Genomic DNA, 20,593 nt, shown 5'->3' on the forward strand with positions numbered 1-20,593 from the left:
ATAATCCAGATGTCTTCAGCAAAGGGAATATCCATTGGAATTGATCTGGGCACCACCTACTCCTGTGTGGGGGTGTTCCAGCATGGCAAAGTAGAGATTATTGCCAACGACCAGGGTAACAGGACAACCCCCAGCTATGTGGCCTTCACAGACACAGAGAGGCTCATTGGAGACGCTGCCAAGAACCAGGTGGCCATGAACCCCACCAACACCGTCTTCGATGCCAAACGCCTGATTGGCAGGAAGTATGACGACCCCATTGTTCAGTCTGATATGAAGCTCTGGCCCTTTAATGTGGTCAGTGATGGCGGGAAGCCCAAAGTCCAGGTGGAGTACAAGGGGGAGAACAAGTCATTCTACCCAGAGGAAATCTCCTCCATGGTTCTGGTGAAGATGAAGGAGATAGCTGAAGCCTATCTGGGCCAGAGGGTGTCCAATGCAGTTATCACAGTGCCAGCTTACTTCAATGACTCCCAAAGGCAGGCAACCAAGGATGCTGGAGTGATCTCTGGCCTAAACATCCTGAGGATCATCAATGAGCCCACAGCAGCGGCCATTGCCTATGGCCTGGACAAGGTCAAGAAAGAGGAGCGCAACGTCCTGATCTTTGACCTGGGCGGGGGCACCTTCGATGTGTCCATCCTGACCATTGAGGACGGCATCTTCGAGGTGAAGGCCACGGCAGGGGACACTCACCTGGGCGGGGAGGACTTTGACAATCGCATGGTCAACCACTTTGTGGAGGAGTTCAAGAGGAAACACAAGAAAGACATCAGTCAGAACAAGAGGGCAGTGAGGCGGCTGCGCACAGCGTGCGAGAGGGCCAAGAGAACCCTGTCCTCCAGCTCCCAGGCCAGCATTGAAATCGACTCTCTGTTCGAAGGCATTGACTTCTACACCTCCATAACCAGGGCACGCTTTGAGGAGCTGAACGCTGAACTCTTCAGGGGAACCCTAGAACCAGTTGAGAAGTCCCTGAGAGATGCCAAGCTGGACAAGGGTCAGATCCATGACATTGTCCTGGTCGGTGGCTCTACTCGAATCCCCAAGATCCAGAAGCTCCTGCAGGACTTCTTCAACGGCAGGGAGCTGAACAAGAGCATCAACCCGGATGAGGCGGTCGCCTACGGTGCTGCCGTCCAGGCTGCCATCCTCATGGGTGACACCTCGGAGAACGTCCAGGACTTGCTACTGCTGGACGTGGCTCCTCTGTCCCTGGGCATCGAGACTGCAGGAGGAGTCATGACGGCCCTCATCAAACGCAACACCACCATCCCTACCAAGCAGACTCAGGTCTTCTCGACATATTCGGACAACCAGCCTGGTGTTCTAATCCAGGTGTTTGAGGGGGAGAGGGCCATGACCAAGGATAACAACCTCCTGGGCAAGTTCGATCTCACTGGTATTCCTCCGGCCCCAAGAGGTGTCCCACAGGTGGAGGTGACGTTTGACATTGATGCCAACGGCATTCTGAACGTGTCGGCTGTGGACAAAAGCACTGGCAAAGAGAACAAGATCACCATCACCAATGACAAGGGCCGTCTGAGCAAGGAGGAGATCGAGAGGATGGTGCAAGACGCAGAGAAGTACAAAGCCGAGGACGACATTCAGAGGGATAAAATAGCAGCCAAGAACTCGCTGGAGTCCTACGCGTTCAACATGAAGAGCAGCGTGGAGGACGAGAACATGAAAGGGAAGATAAGTGAGGATGACAAGAAGAAGGTCATTGAGAAGTGCAACCAGACGATCTCCTGGTTGGAGAACAACCAGCTGGCCGAGAAGGAGGAGTACGAACACCACCAGAAAGAGCTGGAGAAAGTGTGTAACCCAATCGTCTCCAAGCTTTACCAGGGAGGTGCCCCCACAGGAAGCTGTGGAGGTCGGGCAGGATCCAGCTCGTCTCAGGGGCCTACTATTGAAGAGGTGGACTAAATACAGTACAACATATGGCCTCATCCATAGCATGATCTATGTCATTTTGTTTTCACATGTCAAATTGTATACTTTAATGTCAGTCAAAAGGTCAACACATCAAACAAAACAAGAAATTGGGAAGGCAACACTGTTTTTGTATTGGAAAGAAGAGTCTATAGATTTATTCAAGTGCTGTCTTGCTTTGCAAATAGTATGGTTTTGGTCATACCTTTGAAACCCTGCTGAACATGTTTGATTAAATATGTTTACATATGTATTATATCAGTATGATCTGTCACTCAACTTATTATCTTTATTCATTATAATAAAAAGCTTTACTCCACATTCTCTCAAGATTATTTGTTGACCTGTGTGGTACAGAACCTAGGCTGTCTTAAGATGTTGTGCACCCAAAACAACACTAGATGGCAATCTTAGGTAACCAATGACTTGGTTAGGCTTGAGAGCAACTGTACTGTAAACAGTTGTTGCGTGTTAAACCTGTTGGGCCATATACCAAGTTGTATATAACATTTAAAGAGCTTTAATACTAATGTGAGTTATAGCCCCTTGTTTTCTAGGTAACATTTATTGGTTTATGACTCATTTATATAGCCTACTCCTGAGAAATGGTCCTATATAAAGTTTATAATTTTATGTGGACTTAACAGAATTTATGGACCTTCTTGAAGATGGATATATCATGGAGAACAACCATTCAACAGCCTAATTTTTGAATACACATGATCAAATATCACCAAAAGTGTCATCAAAATAGTCAGTATAGGATTGTTCACTTACTCTACAGTAGTATCCAGTTGACACACCCTATAATGTAGCTCAAACAACAGATACGGATAGATATTCCATGCATTGGTCACTGGTAATTAGGCTACTTTATGATTTGATTACACAATTTAAATAAACAGTGGAACAGAGATAAACCTTGGAACAATATAGCGCGCTTCAGTAGCCTATCAGTACCGTAAGAGTTAATTTATCGAGGCGGTTGCACTCGCCGTGAGGTTGTGTCGTCTGGCTATGGTGAGGGAGGATACATCTGTGGAAGCGACAGCTCCGCTTAAAAACAACCTCATCTCTTCAGCTGCGTTGTCGAAGAAACAGGTGGATGGAATATTTCGATGCATGCGTTGCGCGCACCTAATCGTTTGGATCACACTGTTGGGTGAACTTGAATCTTGAAAGAAAGAAAAAAAAACTTGTTGCATTTTGGTCAGATGGATTTTGTCACTGTTCATTTTGGATATTGGTAACCTTGTACTAAAAAAGGTGAGGGGAAAATGGGATTAAATTAAACTACAATATTATAGAATCTACCGCAGCTCCTCTAAATGCCATATTTTGTTGGCTCTGAAGGTCGCGAAGTAGGCTTCCCTGTCTGAAGAGAAACTACAATCATAAATAATCATTGGAGGCTTTTGTGGCAAAGCTTTTTGTTTCAAAGCAATATTGCTATCATACACTTATAGAAAATCAAATGAATAATCTATGAAGCTGAAGGTCTGTGCCAAATGTATGGCATCACGAACTGTCATTCAGGGAGTTTTAATTTAACAGGTGGTTTCATCTAAGGCCAACCGTGCGCACTTCGGACGTCTTTGGATCAGTTCACCCACATCCTGCTTAGCTTCGACATTTAACTCTCCGTATGTTTAATTTGACAATAAAGGACATCGGTGAACACAACCAACGGAATATTCAGGATTGTCTCTACATCTAAATCTATGATTAGCTCGGTGTGTGTTTCGTCTTATCGTGGGCGCAAGTCAGGCAACAAACCTCCGTCTAAAACATGTCTAAAAGAAGAGATGTCCAGGGGGGAAGACTCAGACAAAATAATCATCAATGTCGGTGGCACACGACACGAAACCTACAAAAGCACCCTCAGGACCTTGCCGGGTACCCGCCTAGCATGGCTGGCCGACCCAGAAACGCAGGTCAACTCGGACACGGACCCTGTGGCCGCATCTACAGTTGAGTTGTTTTTTGACAGGCACCCTGGTATATTTGCCTATGTGTTAAACTACTATAGGACTGGTAAGCTACATTGCCCCGCAGATGTGTGCGGCCCTCTTTTCGAAGAAGAGTTGGCTTTTTGGGGAATAGATGAAACCGATGTGGAGCCGTGTTGCTGGATGACATACCGTCAGCATCGAGATGCAGAAGAAGCGTTAGATACATTCGAACCCCCCGATCCTGACGACACCGATGATGACAAAGAGATACCCAGGCGGTTCGGCATCGAAGACTGCCAAGACAGGTCGAGAGGATGCTGCGAAGTTTGGCAACCAAAGATATGGGCCCTCTTTGAAGACCCATACTCATCCAGGGCTGCTAGAGTAAGTTTATATTTTATAGTCAAACTCGTTTTTTTTCAAATCCATCAAGTGATTTCTTTAAAGTATTCATCAATCAACATGATAATGTGATAATGTGTTTTATCTATTCACGCGCAAAAGGCGCGCGCTGCGCACCCACAACAGGTGTCTTCTCCAATCTACCATGATTCCATCCACTTAATGTTTCCATTTTTACACGATGCTACTGAAATGGGATAACTACCAGAAGCGTACATTTAAAAGACACTAATCAAAATGTTTGGTGAATGAAATCCACATGACCTTGACCAAGTCCAATAGACATCTAATTTGAAACGTGCAGCCAATCATGGCGCCAGTTGTTATCTAGCCTACAGTAGCCTATTCTATATAGTTTTGTGTGTTGTCTACATAATTGAGTTTCCACAGGCTGAATTAGGTCTATATTTTCAATTTCATAATGACTATGTATTTTAACAGGAAGCATATTTCCATATATTGCCATTTGGATAGCTTTTGGATTCTATGTAGGCCTACTGGCTACTGCCTGGGGAGATAGCAGGCAGTTAGCAGTTTGTTTCGCAATCACACCTAATGGTTGTCCAACAAAAGCAACAGGGAGCTTATTGAGGCAAATGTGAAGGTTGCTATCAGGTTACAGCAGCTGTCTGTCCTCAGTGGGAGCTAGTCTGGCGCTTGCATTGTGTTGGAACTGGATTCACCTGCTAGATTGATCATTCATGTGTCTATATTGGGATTGATCATTCATTTGTCTATATTGTAGTATAGGGGTCCATTTAGCTATGTCTTCTGTCTATCGTAATGGAAATATCACAATTAAAGTGAGAGCCATATCTATATGATATAATGATTATTTTAGCTCTAGTTATTTCAACATACCATTCTTCATGTGCAGTTCCCCGTGGCACTTGCTGGCTGTTACACTGAAGAGCAGCCTTCCTTCATCAGAGGAGAACCACAGCTGCCTTTGTCTTGACGCCACCTAAAAGCCGACCAACCCACTGCTTGTCAGTTAATAATTTTTGTCCTCTGCCAGCTGGAGGCTTGTCTGATTAATTAAGATGGATGCCTTCTGAATCAGTATGTCTGACAAGGGAATAGGCATCAGGCCTTCCTTTGACTGGTGATAATTCGAGAGAAGAGGGTCTCACCTTTAGGAACCTGTGGTAGCTAGATAACAAATTATTCAGTATCACAGCCAGAACACAGGCAGGCATAGGCCTGAGTATTCATGGTTTTTTATCTCCTCACCAGTGACAGCACTGGGCGAGTGGTTGAGGTTATGTTTTCATTGGCGTGTGTGTGCGGGTTTGTAAGCCAGATTAGGCAAAAACTACAAGACTGATTTTCAGTGGAAAGGTGTAGCATAGTCCAACTTAGAACCCATTAAATTTTGGAGCGGATCTGAAAAACAGGTCGGGTCCACTGGCCGGTCAAACACAGCCGGCCATTCATTTTTTGAAGCAGGATTATACAAAAACTACCTGACCGAATTTCATGAAACTTGGTGGAGGGGTGTAGCATGGGCCCTCTTACAACTGCTTCAATTTTGGAGTGGATCTGAATCACGTTTTGGGTCCACAGGCTGCCCAAACACAGCCGGACTTCCCATTCACTTCCATTCATTTTTTAAACTATGATTACGCAAAAACTACCAAAACACCACCACCTTAGAATCCATTACATTTTGGAACAGATCCGAATCATGGGCCGGATGCACGAACGAATGAAAACAAAACTTTGTCAGCTCCCTGTGTGGGCGTGCTAGAGACACAGGGTTTGGACTGGGGTGTGTGGGTGAGAGCCTGGAGTGCACCGCATTGCCCCCCACTGGCTGTGACCCAAGGGGGGAACGACAGAGCCGGTCAAATAAAGCCACCCATTCACCTCCTTTTTGGACTAGGATTATACAAAAACTACCAGACTGTTTTTCATGAAACTCGGTGGAGGGGTGAAGCATGGGCCAATTTAGAACCCATTACATTTTGGCGTGCACAGGGGCCACAAAATGCATTCAGGGGCAGAGGTCTGTGCTCTCTGAGCACCATTTCTAGTTTGTTTTTTGTTGTTGTTTAAAAAAAATCTCGGCTCATTCCCGTGGCATACGTCTACAGTATGCTCCCTATATACATGCTAGAATGAAACAGCATTATTGAGGGACTTACATTACAGTACCTTTATGGCATTTTTTATTTTCAGAGAGCTCCTTAGTCCATCCCAGGTAATGTAATTCTAAAAAGCTGAGAGGCGGTCAATCTGTCCATCACAGGAGCCATAAACTCCATCAACTTCCATAGCAGCTGAGCACTGATGGAGGTAGCGTTCATGATGCATCTATACAATCTTTACCATCTCTGACTGACTGAGAGCTGAGTGCCCCAGAGCAGGAGATGGATGTTAAGCTCTGAACACTGATCCAGGATTGTATTACCTTGAACCCAGACTCCGATCCAAGCATTAGGGATCTCAACCATATAGTATGACGCTAAACTAGTGATTGGGCTATAGGCAGAACTTATAGGCATAAACTGTAACTTCCAACCATTAGCCATAATGAGAGGCATACGAAGGCCACCCGACCAAAGATTAAATAGTTGAGATAACAGGTATCATACCATTACTCTTGTTCAGTATGTCAGACAGGTGCACAAAATACATTATTATGAAAGAGTATGTGCGATAATAATGTGCCATAAAGCCCGACATTCACAACCTCAATATAGATACTGGTGTGTGTTTTATTTCTGAATCAGGCAATACAACCCTGCACCTTTTGCAAAACATCTCTTAGCAGGCTACTCGTCATTATTTCATTAAAAACCCTGCCTAGATGTAATTAATCACCCCTCTGGTAATTGGCTGAGGGAGACATGCATGCTGCTCTCCCATGCCTACATAGGGAGACAAAAGCAAGGTGTTTTTTCTGAGGTGGAATGATATATGAATTTAACACTGGTGAAAGACAATTTAAGGGTGAGGACAAGAGGCTGTAGTATCTAATATGTTAATTACGTTCTCTAATTGTTGTTAAATTGTTGGTTAAAGGTTCTGGACACATTAGTTAAGAGCTTAGTCCTACCCCCCCCCCCCACACACACACACGGTGTAACTGAGTGAAACAGAGTCCCCGTGAGTCCAAGTTAACCAGCGAGTTGTTGGTTAAACTTACTCCCCCATTATAAAATACCGTCCATCTTTATCGATGAAGAGCTAGCGTTTTATTAGCATAGCTGGTTAAAACGGTGTCTGTCCTGCATGAGACCCAGATTCAAATCCCACCCTGGACATGCCGAAACATAAGGGTTACACAAGGACCCCTGCAGACCTGGCTACCTTAGTACAGCAACCCCCACCACACTTACATGGATAATTCTGTGTGATTATTTCTGTTGTTTATTCTGTTATGCTCTCAGCTGTTTGCAGACAAGCGAACTAAATTGGCCCTCTTGCTGTGAAATCGTTTTTTCTATGCATCCAGAGCGAGAATGAATAAAGTCTGTATGACTACACTCTTGACTGACGTTGCTGAAATTACCCCACTGGAAAAGCAGCTCCTGCTCCCAGGCAACGTAATGTCTCTCTGAAAGTTATGGCAGGCATGTCAGTCGTGACATTTCCGCCTCACGTATTTGAAATGCGTTTGAGCTTGGAATACATCTACCACAGGGGCTCCCTATCTACTGAACCATCTGAGCAGCTATTCCCAGACCTGGACATTATTGGCCAGTTATTTTCCACTATATTTGTCCCCTTTGGGGGGGGATCAACTGTTCCAAAGTGTCTGGTGGACAAAACTCTGGAGTCCAAAAGCAATACTGGTTCGTACAGGATTGTGAGTTGTATTTGTTATGGAACACATCAATGAGCCAGCCCTCCAGCACACTTTCCTTAGGAACAGCCTAACCCTGGCCAAGGCAGACACTCATGGAGAGTGTTCCACAAAGCTGGCTAACTGAGTAAGCCTGATTTCTGCACAAAGTAAAACCCCACATTTTCTTTGTTATTGTAACCCTATAAAATGGTTTTATCAGCTTTGGAGTTCAGCAAACTGACCAAGCTCTATTCAAAATCACAATACAATGTACTGCCATTACTGTAATTATCCCCACCATTCTAATTCTCAGTTTAACAGTTGGTAACCATTAATGATTCAGCTGGGTCACAGTATACAGTAGGTGAGGTGACACTGTAAACACACCCTGGGGAGCCATGCAAACTCTCACTGGTGATGAGAGAGAACCAGGAACTACGAGTGACATTCACTTGTAACCCCACAAAGACATGATCCGGTTTCACTCGAACGAAGAAAGACCGGTGGCCGAATCACCAGTGTAACTGCTCTCATCAGGGTGCGCAGCTGTTAAATGGACTAAAAGCCCAGGCTTGTCTGCCTGGTGTTGTGTAGGGAACCACATCGGCGTGCTACTGATGATCCAGTGTGATGCTGAACAGCTGGAGGTGACGCCACGTGAGAGAGACTCCAGCCCTCCGCTGACTCTCTGGGGGTCTGCCATGCCACTCCTAGCAATGCCATCTGCGGCCCTGGCGTCTGGACCTCCTACAGACTCACTCACTTAGAGGCCTTATAATTCTATTCTGTCTGGTTATGTTATTGTCTGTTAAGAACTGGGTGTAGAGCATGCAGCATGTGCAAACAGAACAATAAATTGTGCTCAAAGAGCAAAGACCTCCGCCCATGAATGCATTTCGTGGTCCTGTGCACATGCACATTTGGTATTGCTGCATTCGTTTGATCAAGATTTTTATGCCAGTCCAAACCCTGTGTCTGCGCTACGATCGGATTGTTGCTGACGAATGACGACGACATTATTCTCGGCACCAACAACGATCGTAGCGCAGAGAATGTGAGCCGGAGAATAGCCAGTCTGCGCGCTGGCCTGTGCGCATGCGTGCTAGAGCAAGTGGGGAAAGGCGTGTAAAGATCATATTACAGAGGCTAAAGACCCCGTATTTGAAAACCGAAACAATGCCTCACGTTGAGGAATCTCAACTGTCGATTCATCCAATCTGATTGATGAAAACAACCGTTTAGCGGCCGAAAATGGATTTTGAGAAACTGCCTTTCCGTTGCCCCGTCCGACGCCATTACATGGATATACTGGCTCGCGCTGGATTTTAAATTTCTTCTACAGGCCTCCGAACAACACAAAAGTGATCTCGGTGAGTCAAACTTCTTATAATATGTCGTAAATAAGGTCCAGGTTGTCAAAAACGAGCATTTTCCTTTAAGGTGACGAGATCACACATGAATACCCTACCCTCTGATTTCAATCTCATGAACACTTATGTACACTTCGGAAAGTGTACACACTATAGAAAAGCAACGAAAGTAGCACAATGGCTCCTCACACAGGCCACTCCAACAAGGAGTGGAAACCAGGGAGAAACGCGTGCGTGCGTGTGCGTGCGTGCGTGTGTATGAAGCCGCAGTCCTCCAGAGAAACCGTTTGCTTTATAGCCCATTGACCTTTAGCTGAGAGATGGATGTAATCTCTGGCGGTCCAAAAGAAACAGGTCATGCTCGTGTTTAGGTTAGCTACTACTCCCTGGTCCTCTCATTGCCGCCCATTAGGATTTGGAGCACACAGTAGTCAGTGATCGTGTTGCACTGTAACAGCAGCTGCCAAACCTATGCTGTACTGTACGAACACCATCCAAAAAAGACATCATTAAGCCACTGCTAAGCTGGAGATACAGTAAGAATAACTGTGAGGTCTTTTACAATGGGTAAATAAATAATAAAAGTGAGATCAAATTTAAAATAAAAACTGCTCCTCATCTGCTAGCAAGACTGGGCTCTGTGTCAGAAGAAGCACAACAACTTCTTTCCTACGGTCATCAGACTCAACCAGGCTTGTCCCCCCTCCTCCACGCACGCACGCACACACACACATACACACACACACACACACACACTGACTCTATACCCTTTGTACCACTTGCACACGACCTCTGATTTTACCACATGCAGTATCTCAACGGCACACACATTGCAAACATTGTACTGTATATATAAAACATCGCTCATCTATCATACTACTCTCTGGCCACACACTGCACATACATACGCTAACCACACTCCATTCTGTATATATTGTGTAAGTTGCATTTGTGCCTTTCTTTTTATTGGTTATTTTGTATTTGCACTGTATTTTGTATTTGCACTGTCATGACTTTGCACTGTCCTGTCCTGCACCCTTTCCTAGGTTGTCTCCATCGTAATGTAGGCTATATTGTATTTGTTCTGTTGTTATTTGTGTGAACCCGTCAACACTGTAAATGAGGGAAACCTCAGTGCTTTATGAGTATAAATAAAGGTTTGAAATGAAATGAAATGAAAATCAGTGTATGCCATTACCCTAGTCAAATTCCTAGTACACATAGGGGCGAATTCACTAAAGGATTGCGCAGCTTTTCCTGACGCAAAGCCTGTGCAAATAAGTCAAAAATAATCTTTGCTATTCACAAAGCCCTCGCAAAGGGTGAAATACGGTGTTAACTGCGTTGCCTTCCTCATAGCGTTTCTCTGCGCCGGTGTTATTAGCGGATATTTAAATTAGGTAATATGGGCGGAGAATGTTCCCCTTTCTATGCAAATGAACATTATTGCAAAATCCGCCCAATTCACAAAGATCAGCGCCAATTGCTTCACGCAGTTAAAGTGAAATTAATTGCGTTTTCAGAGACGTGGTGGTATTTAAGCGCAAGGGGTGTGTCATGGCCAGCCTTTCCACTGATCATGGCAGCAGTGATTGTTCCGAGGCGAATTCGGCATCGCAACGCCAGGCATGTTGTTCGTGAGAGAATATTTAGAAGAAGGTCACTTTTTGATTTAACACTAGAACCACCGCGGTAGCTGTTTGGACGCCAGAGCGCGCAGCTCTTCAGCCAACTGGAGGATGAAGTCGCGTCTGGGGAGGCTCAGTTGACTATGCGTCTCTCACCAGTCCCCAGCGAGTCCAAGCTCCCCCAATGAATAATACTTATTTATAATAGCCTACATAGCGCGAAACTGTGCGTATAATAGTCTATACGCGAAACTGCGCATTCCCTATAGCTGTTCATTGAACGGCTGGGGGCCGATATAGGTATAAATAAATAAAAACATAGCCCACACAATATTTTTTTTATTTGAATGGTCTTGAAAATATTTTGCTTTTGAATCATAGGTGACGGCAGGTATCATCTTCAGCCATGGATGATGACTCCCGTGCGTAATCCTTCCAACGTTGGAGGCGGCGTACAACTGGGCTCACATCAGGACGCGCGGTGTGATTGAGTGCACATTTGGAATCCTGAAAAGCCGTTTAGATGCCTAGATCGTACCGGTGGGGCAATGTTATACACTCCCCCAAAAGTATGCCAGATCATCGTGCTGCAACTTGCATAACATAAAATGACAATTTTTCCTTTTTTCGTCTTTTCAAATCATTCCACCTCCGTTTGCAGTCTTCCGCGTTTACACACACAAACTGACTGATTGGGAAATTAAACCCCAAATATGATTTTTTGCTGCAGTCGTGATATTTTTTGCAGAAAGCTGTGAGACATGTTTTTGAACCTCGTCCATGAGGCCTTCAAGTTCGCTGTCTGAAAATCGTATCTTTCTTTTTCTGTCTGCCATCGTCCAATGATATGCATACGAGTTGTATGCGCTGTATGCGCAGTATTTATAGTCATTTCATATCAGCAGCAAATTGCACTCAGCCGCAAACACCGAATGGGCGTGTTTGCGCTGGGATATTATTAGCGCAATGTCTTTAGTGAATAGGTTTTTAAAACGGAGCACATAGCTGGAGCAACTGACGCGCAATGTAATGGTGCAATTAACGGCCGCAATTCCGCTTTAGTGAATTCGCCCCATAATGTGTAAACCATATACGACATGTCAAATAAACTGATCTTGAATCTTTCTGTTGAGGTCCCCATGCGGTTGCGATCATTTGGAGAGTAACAGCAGGTGAGGTCAATACTCAATGCGCAACAAGTCTTCAACCAGTAGGTAGCCTAGCTACTGTAGCGCAGTGGTTAGAGCAGCTGACCAGTGACCAAAAGATCACTGGTTCAACAATGTACAATAACACATGGTTCAGCATCTATGGAAGGCAGCAGGCTATCCAGATTGGTACGGGACACTGGTACAGTATGCAGGGAACAGTGAGAGAGGTCCAACAGACTGCCCCCCCCGACCAGACACTGAGAGCATATTGAAAACCCTGGAAATGTCCTTGTTTATCAGGAGCGTCGCTGTCTCTGTCTTTTTTCTTGTGTGGATGAGCTCACTGTCTGAAGTACAAGTTGCAGATGAAGTGACAGGGAACATATACAATGCTAAACCATAAACCATTTATAGTGTAATCTACATCTACTGTAGAGTATAACTCTTGGCGCTGTCTCTTTGAATGAAGAATATGGAGAAGATAACAGAGGCCCCCTGGGCCTAGACTAACCCTAAGGGCCTATAGGGATCATTTACCATTGACCATTTATCATTATAGGGACCAGAGATTCTCTGCGCTTCCCCAGGGGTAGCATGCTGCCAGGGAGGCTGGACAGGCTTTCCCTGCCCCCCCTGCTGGTCTCCTGCCACTTGGGTTCCCTGGAGGTGCCTGGCCTGGCAGCACTCCTCGCCTCGTGGTTGCAAGAGACTAGCACACAGGGGACTGGAGCCCCCTTCCCCCCACACACACTCTCTCTCTCACACGCAAGCACACTGGAGGCTGCTGTTATGATAGAATGGCTTTGCTTTCATGCAGAGAAGGGCCGTCTTGTGCATTAATTGGTTTCATTGATAAGATAAAAAGAAATAGCCCTATGAAACCGGTGTTGTTTATAGATGGTTGGTTATTGTCTACCACAGGATGAGGTCATGTTATAACCTTAGAAAGATACAGTGTCATTCAGAACGGCACAGCAGGGCATTCTACTTTGTACACTGTGTTTGTTTTCAAAACAATGTTGGTTCAGTGCTGACTGATTTCTTGAAGGTCTGAAAAAGGCAGCTAAGTGCATGTACCGTCAAGGTACATATTTGACCAGCTGGGAGATGAGCAGATATGTAATACAATCTGTCCGCGCATATATTAGAGTAGCACTAATGATAGATCATCTGTTCACCATCGTGGCCTACAAAGCTAACTCAAACACAGACATGGCACATGGCCATTGTGTGTGATGGGCAGGAAATCAGGTGAAGGCCCAAGGCTCTTTGTCGGGTTAAAAGTTTAAGGTCATACACCTGCCTCGAAGCTCTCTATACTAGCACTTCTTATTTGTGATGTTAAAACCTCAAAAACAACAAATTACTATTTACAGGCATCTGGTGGATTTGTGCCTCCTTGCTAGTCCAACAAAATGCAGGCAGATGAATGTAAACATGCTGTGTCTCCCAGCTCTGTGGTGAATTTATGGGGCCATCTCTCCCTCCTCCTGCTCCGAGCTGCAGATCTTGGTGTGCTGCATGCTGTGGTTGTCATGGTCATTTCTCCCGGGCGCGCTCTCAGGCCCACACCCTCCCATCCCCCACCTCAGGGCTTGGAGATGATGATGATGATGATGATGCCCAATGGATGTGGCTGGAGGCTGAGAAGCAATTGTGTTGCCTGAGGCGCTAACGGTTTGCTTGGCTTGCAAATTTTCTCGGTACGGTATAAAGTGTGGCTTGTTTCCTGGGAATGCTAGCCAGATTCATCTTCCTACATTAACCATTGGCATTGCCTGTCAATGATTAGTTGTATAGTTCATTAATGGTATCTGGTCAACAGAGCTTTAACCACTTCTGATAACACTTGCTCAGCTAATATCATCCTGTTGTACTGTTTGTGAAGGTACCATGGTGGACGGAGGGAACGTGTTGTCTGTGTTTGGCTGTCTTACTCATCGTATCTGGTCTTTTCCTGCCCCCACAGGGTGTTGCTTTCACCTCACTCTTCTTCATCCTGGTCTCCATCACCAACTTCTGCCTGGAGACTCACGAGGCGTTCAATGACCTGGTGAACCACACAGAGCAGGTGAAGGTGGGCAACACCACTAAGGAAGTGATCACCTATGAGGTGGTGACCAAGCCCGTGCTCACCCTAGTGGAGGGTGTGTGTGTGGTCTGGTTCACCTTTGAGTTCCTGGTGCGCATCATCTGCTGCCCCAACAAGTTGCTCTTCATCAAGAACATGCTCAACGTCATTGACTTTGTGGCCATCCTGCCGTTCTACCTGGAGATGGGCCTGAGTGGCCTGTCCTCCAAAGCCGCCTCCGACGTGCTGGGCTTCCTCCGGGTGGTGCGCTTCGTCAGGATCCTGCGGATCTTCAAGCTGACTCGGCACTTTGTGGGCCTCCGCGTGCTCGGCCACACCCTGAGGGCCAGCGTCAACGAGTTCTGCCTCCTCATCATCTTCCTGGCCCTGGGTGTGCTCATCTTCGCCACCATGATCTACTACGCCGAGCGCATCGGCGCCTTGCCCGACGACCCGAGCGCCTCCGTCCACACCCACTTCAAGAACATTCCCATCAGCTTCTGGTGGGCGGTGGTCACCATGACGACACTGGGCTACGGGGACATGTACCCGCAGACGTGGCAGGGGATGATGGTGGGGGCGCTGTGCGCCCTGGCGGGCGTGCTGACCATTGCCATGCCCGTGCCGGTCATCGTCAACAACTTTGGGATGTACTACTCGCTGGCCATGGCCAAGCAGAAGCTCCCCAAGAAGAAGAAGAAGCACAATCCCAACCCGGACGCTCCGACGGACTCCGTGTCCTTTGGGAAGTCCGGTAGTAACTCTCCCAGGGACAGCACCCAGAGTGACACTTGCCCACTGGCAGCCGAGGAGAACACTGGCAGGACCCGCTCAGGTCAGAACAGAAGTGCTCTCATTCACACGCCACATCAGTATCACTACATACATGCTTAGTGTTTCTCTTTGTAGATTTATTATGTGCCCCATTCCTTCACTAAATCCAATTATACCTCAGTGGCTCATGGAGGTCAGTACCGTGATTTTGCTCTCAAATATGGTTTTAAGACGTGTTAAGATTGGGTTCTTTTCCTCTGAATCGTGTAGCCTAAAGGCTTATTAATGTTTCACGTACAGACTAGGCTTTCTAAGCCACCAAGACAGTAGCACAGCTTGATCCAATTACCCTTAGAGGTTTCAAGTCAAATTGAATTTCCCTGCAGAAAAATTGTGTTTTCTCGACTCTACCTTTCCCCCCTGAACCTGAGGGGACGTTGAGTAAAAGCTTTGGCATTTATGCTTGTGTGTGTGGTATTGTCCTCCTGTCAGACTCCAAGCAGAATGGGGACGCCAACGTGGCACTCTCTGAGGAGGAGCGTTGCAGCCTGACCCAGCCCCTGTCCCCCAGCGACAAGTGGACCCTCCGACGGTCTCGTGCACGTGACAACAAGGCCAAGAAAGAAGCTGCCTGCTTCCTGCTGACCTCCGGGGACTTCTCCTGCCCTGGGGAACCCACTATCCGCACCGGTAGGTGACCTGCACACCACTGGGATGTGACTACATAATCATATCAAGTGGGTTTTTCGTGTCATCTGTATATGGAGCCTTTCTGGATGCTCAAAGCACTATGCTTAAAGAATGTGATAATTTGTCCATTATAAATACATGTATCAACAGCATTACAACCCCCAACTGAGTGACTGAGACAGATTATTTAATCACGATTCACCAGCAGATTCAAAGAGAAAATCAGTGGAGGAGCTTTGCAGTAGTAATTGCATCATCTGTCTGTCTGTGTGTTCTCAGGGACCAACCTTAGATGAATGAGGCAGCTATTTTACTTAGTACTCCCAGGTGTGGCAGCAGACGGGTGCAAAACAGCACCTGACACTACACATGTTCGTTTTCTCTCTCTCTCTCTCTCTCTCTCTCTCTCTCTCTCTCTCTCTCTCTCTCTCTCTCTCTATCTCTTGCCATGCCTGAGTTTTTTTCCTTTTAAATTTATTTTATTAATATTAAATTTAATTTATTAATTTATTAATTGTATTTATTTATTATTACAAGTGAACTCTGTAGTACACTTTTTATACCTGCATAAAAAGGATCAATGACGATTTCTTTACAAAGCAACCACTAAATGACCACATTACCTATTAAATTAAACATTACGACAAACATTAAAGGCTTAACACACAAATGTAGAACTTCTTAACACACATGAAGAAATTGTTTTGGGAATTTCAAAAAAATATTTTCCCGACCAGGCACTTTCCCGACTAGGCACTAACAGTGCTACCCCACAAATGTTGTGTAGTTTATTGCTATTTATCATAATAAGGGTTTGATTTGCAACAGGAGATATGGGAGCTGGTGAGAGAACCTGGCATCCAAACCCTCATTCAGCTCATTACTTGCTGTCAGTCTGTGCTCATTCTCCACATGGATGGCTGAATGTCAGACCTCAGCTTCTCAATGCCCTCTGGGCCCTAGAGTGAGAAGATGTTCTATATTTGGAAGTAATGGATTAATTTCTCACATCCTGAGTAAACATTCCACCCCTTGACATCCTGACTGACTCGTATCTACAGATGGCCTAACTTGAGCGAAGCTGTTTACCATTGATATTGTCTTGAGACAAGATTCTTGCCAAAACTCATTAGAGTGCTGATTCTGAGAAAAGCCAGCAGTTGTGAGTCACTTACAGCTCAACCTTGATATGTACCATCCACTTTGTTGTTGATTTTCCACACACGTTTCAACATTTAAGGAAATTAGCATTCAACATTTTGACTAAAAATACCTCTCAGACTTGTGAAGAACTGAGTGTTAGCAGATTTTTAATGGTGGAATGTGTGAGAGCTAGAAATGGGCCATTGTTAACTGATAAGAATCCCAGGTCAGCCAAAGTCAGGAGAGGGAACAGGGGATGTGTATGATGAGTAATGATTGGGTCAAATGAGAAGCCCTGAAATCCCCCCCTGGCACCCCAAAGACAGATACATCCTACAGATCAATAGGATAGGCTTTAATCCTGCCAGTCAGTCCACTCCTGGGAACATGAGCTGTGATTATTATAACATGGAATGCCTAAGCCAGGGTCTTGCCACTCTGTCATAAGAACGCACCATGACTTGCAGTACCATGGCAGTCTAACATTGCAAACACACCACCCAACCAGCACAAAGTACGTACACTGGATCTACCCCGTTGAACAAGCAAAAACAATGCCTTGAAAGTGGGAACAAGTAAAGGACAAAATGACATTGCGTTGCATTGATCAATTGCCAACCCTCTTCATTTGGTTCCTTGAGACAAGGGAAGATAGGGAAGCCAGAGGCCCAGACAAACAATTGTTGCCCTACCCTACCCAGAACTCAGTGAGGGTGAGGAAGGGAGAGAGAGGGAGAGAGAGAGAGAGAGAGAGAGAGAGGGAGGGAGAGAGAGAGAGAGAGAGAAAGGGAGGGAGGGAGAGAGAGAGGGATAGAGAGAAGAGGGGAGAGAAAGAGAAAAAGAGGTAATTCAATCCCTCAATCCTGTGTCGGATGTATGTGGATAATAACATCTCATCCTATTAAAGGGGAATATCACACGTCCGCTCCCGTTTTAGTGCCCATTGGCCTCAGGGAGTCTGCTAGCGATATGCTCTGTCTGCTGCATAACAATATTAAATCAATTAATTAGATCAGAATTCACTTCAGCCAAAATATTCGTGTATATAATATGGAAGTGACTGGCTTGGTAATGACAGACATTTTCTGAATTTAAACCAGGAACTGAATTCGGGCCAACTGGCTCCCCATAGCGGATGGGACCAGGCTAATTCTTGGATTACAGGGGATGTAGTGTATAGGATAATATGCCAGGGGGCCAATAAGGCAGGAAGTTGGAAAAGGCCAGACAGAATGTCTGGGGAAAAATGCCACAAAGGATATCAAGATTGGCTGATATGATATTGGTTGACTCCTGGCCTTTGGTACCAATATTCATTGAGTTGAAATGAAAAATCTAGTGATAAATCTAATTTAATAAAATCTAATCTAATAAATCTATTTTAATCTATTGATAAAAATCTCTTTTTTTTGTCACTGTTTCTGCCTCCCCGGTCTCCCTTTGGTTCTAGCAAGATAAGATGTTGCATTGTTTAAACCTCATTGGCTTTACGATGTGACAAGTGCCTGCTCATTTCCTAAGGAGGGAGCATAACGTTGTGGTGAGCCTCCCAACCACCACCGAGCAGCGCTCACAGCGGCCAACAGCATCAGCAGATACAGAGGCTGGGTTGTTGGCGAGGGGAAGCTTTTACTCCCAAATGACTCTTCAACTTGATTGCCACTAATAGGTTTCCATTAGAAGCATGATCATGGCCCGAGGCTTCCGGCGGACTGTCCATGTTATGATCTACAGCAAGCTTGGCCTGAGGGCCTTCTACAGTGTTACAGTGTACTGGCTGGGTCAACCTCACCACAGATCCTACACTAAATGTGTGTGTACTAAATGTATCGTTTTTTGATGATTGTTAGGAAAAAAGATTTTTCACCAAATACTTTGGCATATTTGTATGTTTGTCTCATTTCCAACTGCTGTATTTCTTTTATATAGAGAGCTGTAAAGATGTCCTCGCTGCTACGGGAAACTACGCCCAGCCTGAAGTAACCACTCTGACCTGAAGCTGATTGGTTATGAATGGGCGACTGGGTGTAAACCAGGGCGGAGCAAAGAAATATGTGGGGCGGAGTCTCCATGCTTGGCCCCTCCCACAAACGTAAAGATTTTTCTCCTGGAGATGGACACTACTGTATCTGTCATCTTGTCACACACGCACTCACGCACGCACACACACACAGACACACACACACACACACATCACGTGGTAGAATACCTGTGGCTTTAGGAGATTCCAAAATGCATAGCATTTTGAAATTAAACCTTTCAGTTCTGTACAGTACACACATTTATCTGTTTGAAAGCATTGCATGTATTGCATGATCTATCACTGTATAATGTACAGACACACCTGACCTGTGGAGTGACTGAACATCTGAAGTGACTCATCTGATGTCACCAACATTCTCAATCTTACCATGAGTTGCAATTACGCAGCAATATTTCCAATGACGTTTTCAAGGTATCGCTACAAAGCATTTGTGAACAGTGATGTTTTACAGTATATGATCAGTCCTTCAAAGTCCTTTTTGCAATTCTGAGAAGGCAAAATTTGATGTCAGTTACGATGCCGTTTTTTTTTTCTCTATCCATTAATTGTGGTGAATATTATGAATAATGCACCAGAAATGTGTGGCTATGCCATTGTACAAGTACAAAGTTATTGTGAACTAGACTTAGAACTTGAAATCATTGTTACAAGTGGACTCCTTATGAAGTGGATCCCAAGTTCAGCTTTGTTTTGATTAGAACATAACAGTAAAAAGCACTTGTTCTTCACCATGTGTCGTGCCAGTACATCCCAGAGAGACAACATGCAGAGTCAGGAGGGAGCATGTGACTACTGGGGCTCCAACTGTCACTGGTACAGTAAACAAAATGTCTGCCAATGTCTTGTACAAAATAGACTAAAAATGCTATTGCGTGCCGTGTATCACTGTCCCATTATCTGTGCACCATTGACACAACATTTCTGATTGAAAAGGGACAATACGTAGGCTCTATTGGATGGTACCAGTAAGTTGATCATAACCTTCATTAGTTAATGCATCTTTATGCATCGTAAAGACACATACTGTACTGTACTGTAATCCGGTTGTGCCTAATGTTGAGTCATGGAGCTTCAGTGTGTGCAGCAATGTAGATTTGTTCCTTAACAGTCAGTGGTTTGAGATAGAACAGCCCCAGCACGTGTTCCTTAGGGATAAAACAACTACAGAAAAGTATGGTTTCTTTCACAGGTGACTTAATATACTGTCTACTACTATATATTCCTCATGGTCTACCATAGTTGCCTTAAGTTTAATAAACAAATTGAAAGCTCATTTTATTTTATGTAGTTTTTCAGCCCTCATTTTTATGCTGACAAAAATGTCTGTATATACTGTTTGTAAAAGCACAGTAGTATGTAGCACACTATACTGAAGCATTCCCAACCCCAGAATCCTCAGGGACTGGTGAAACACGCCAGTCGGGGTCAGCTACTTGCTGAAAAACTCATAAAAAAACCCTCTCTTTTTGATTTTTTTTTTCTTTTTTTTTCTTTTTAACATATTAGGAAACTAGAAGTTTTGAAGTCACTCAATATATAAAAAACTCCACCTCACAAAATACTCTTAATAGCAAAATAGCCTGGCTGTGATGAGTGTGAACCGCTCTAAATCTTTGAGGCACAAAACACCAGTCCCT

At 45.0% G+C, this 20,593-nt stretch overlaps 2 protein-coding genes across 2 annotated transcripts; both read left to right on the plus strand.

Annotated features, from left to right (window-relative positions):
• Nucleotides 1-9: 9 nt before the first annotated feature.
• On the plus strand, nt 10-1,932 carry hspa1b (heat shock protein family A (Hsp70) member 1B; the record flags this gene model as incomplete). The annotated part of the gene is made up of 1 exon (XM_084436272.1): nt 10-1,932. One exon carries the CDS (start codon nt 10-12, stop codon nt 1,930-1,932), a length of 1,923 nt encoding a protein of 640 aa, XP_084292398.1.
• A 1,727-nt stretch (nt 1,933-3,659) lies between these two features.
• kcnc4 (potassium voltage-gated channel, Shaw-related subfamily, member 4) lies at nt 3,660-18,909 on the plus strand (the record flags this gene model as incomplete). The annotated part of the gene is made up of 4 exons (XM_084461601.1): nt 3,660-4,274; nt 14,204-15,140; nt 15,572-15,769; nt 18,842-18,909. 4 exons carry the CDS (start codon nt 3,660-3,662, stop codon nt 18,907-18,909), a joined length of 1,818 nt encoding a protein of 605 aa, XP_084317727.1.
• Between the last annotated feature and the right edge of the window lie 1,684 nt (nt 18,910-20,593).

Source organism: Borostomias antarcticus (assembly GCF_949987555.1).
Source record: "Borostomias antarcticus genome assembly, chromosome: 3".
NCBI classification, from domain to species: domain Eukaryota; kingdom Metazoa; phylum Chordata; class Actinopteri; order Stomiiformes; family Stomiidae; genus Borostomias; species Borostomias antarcticus.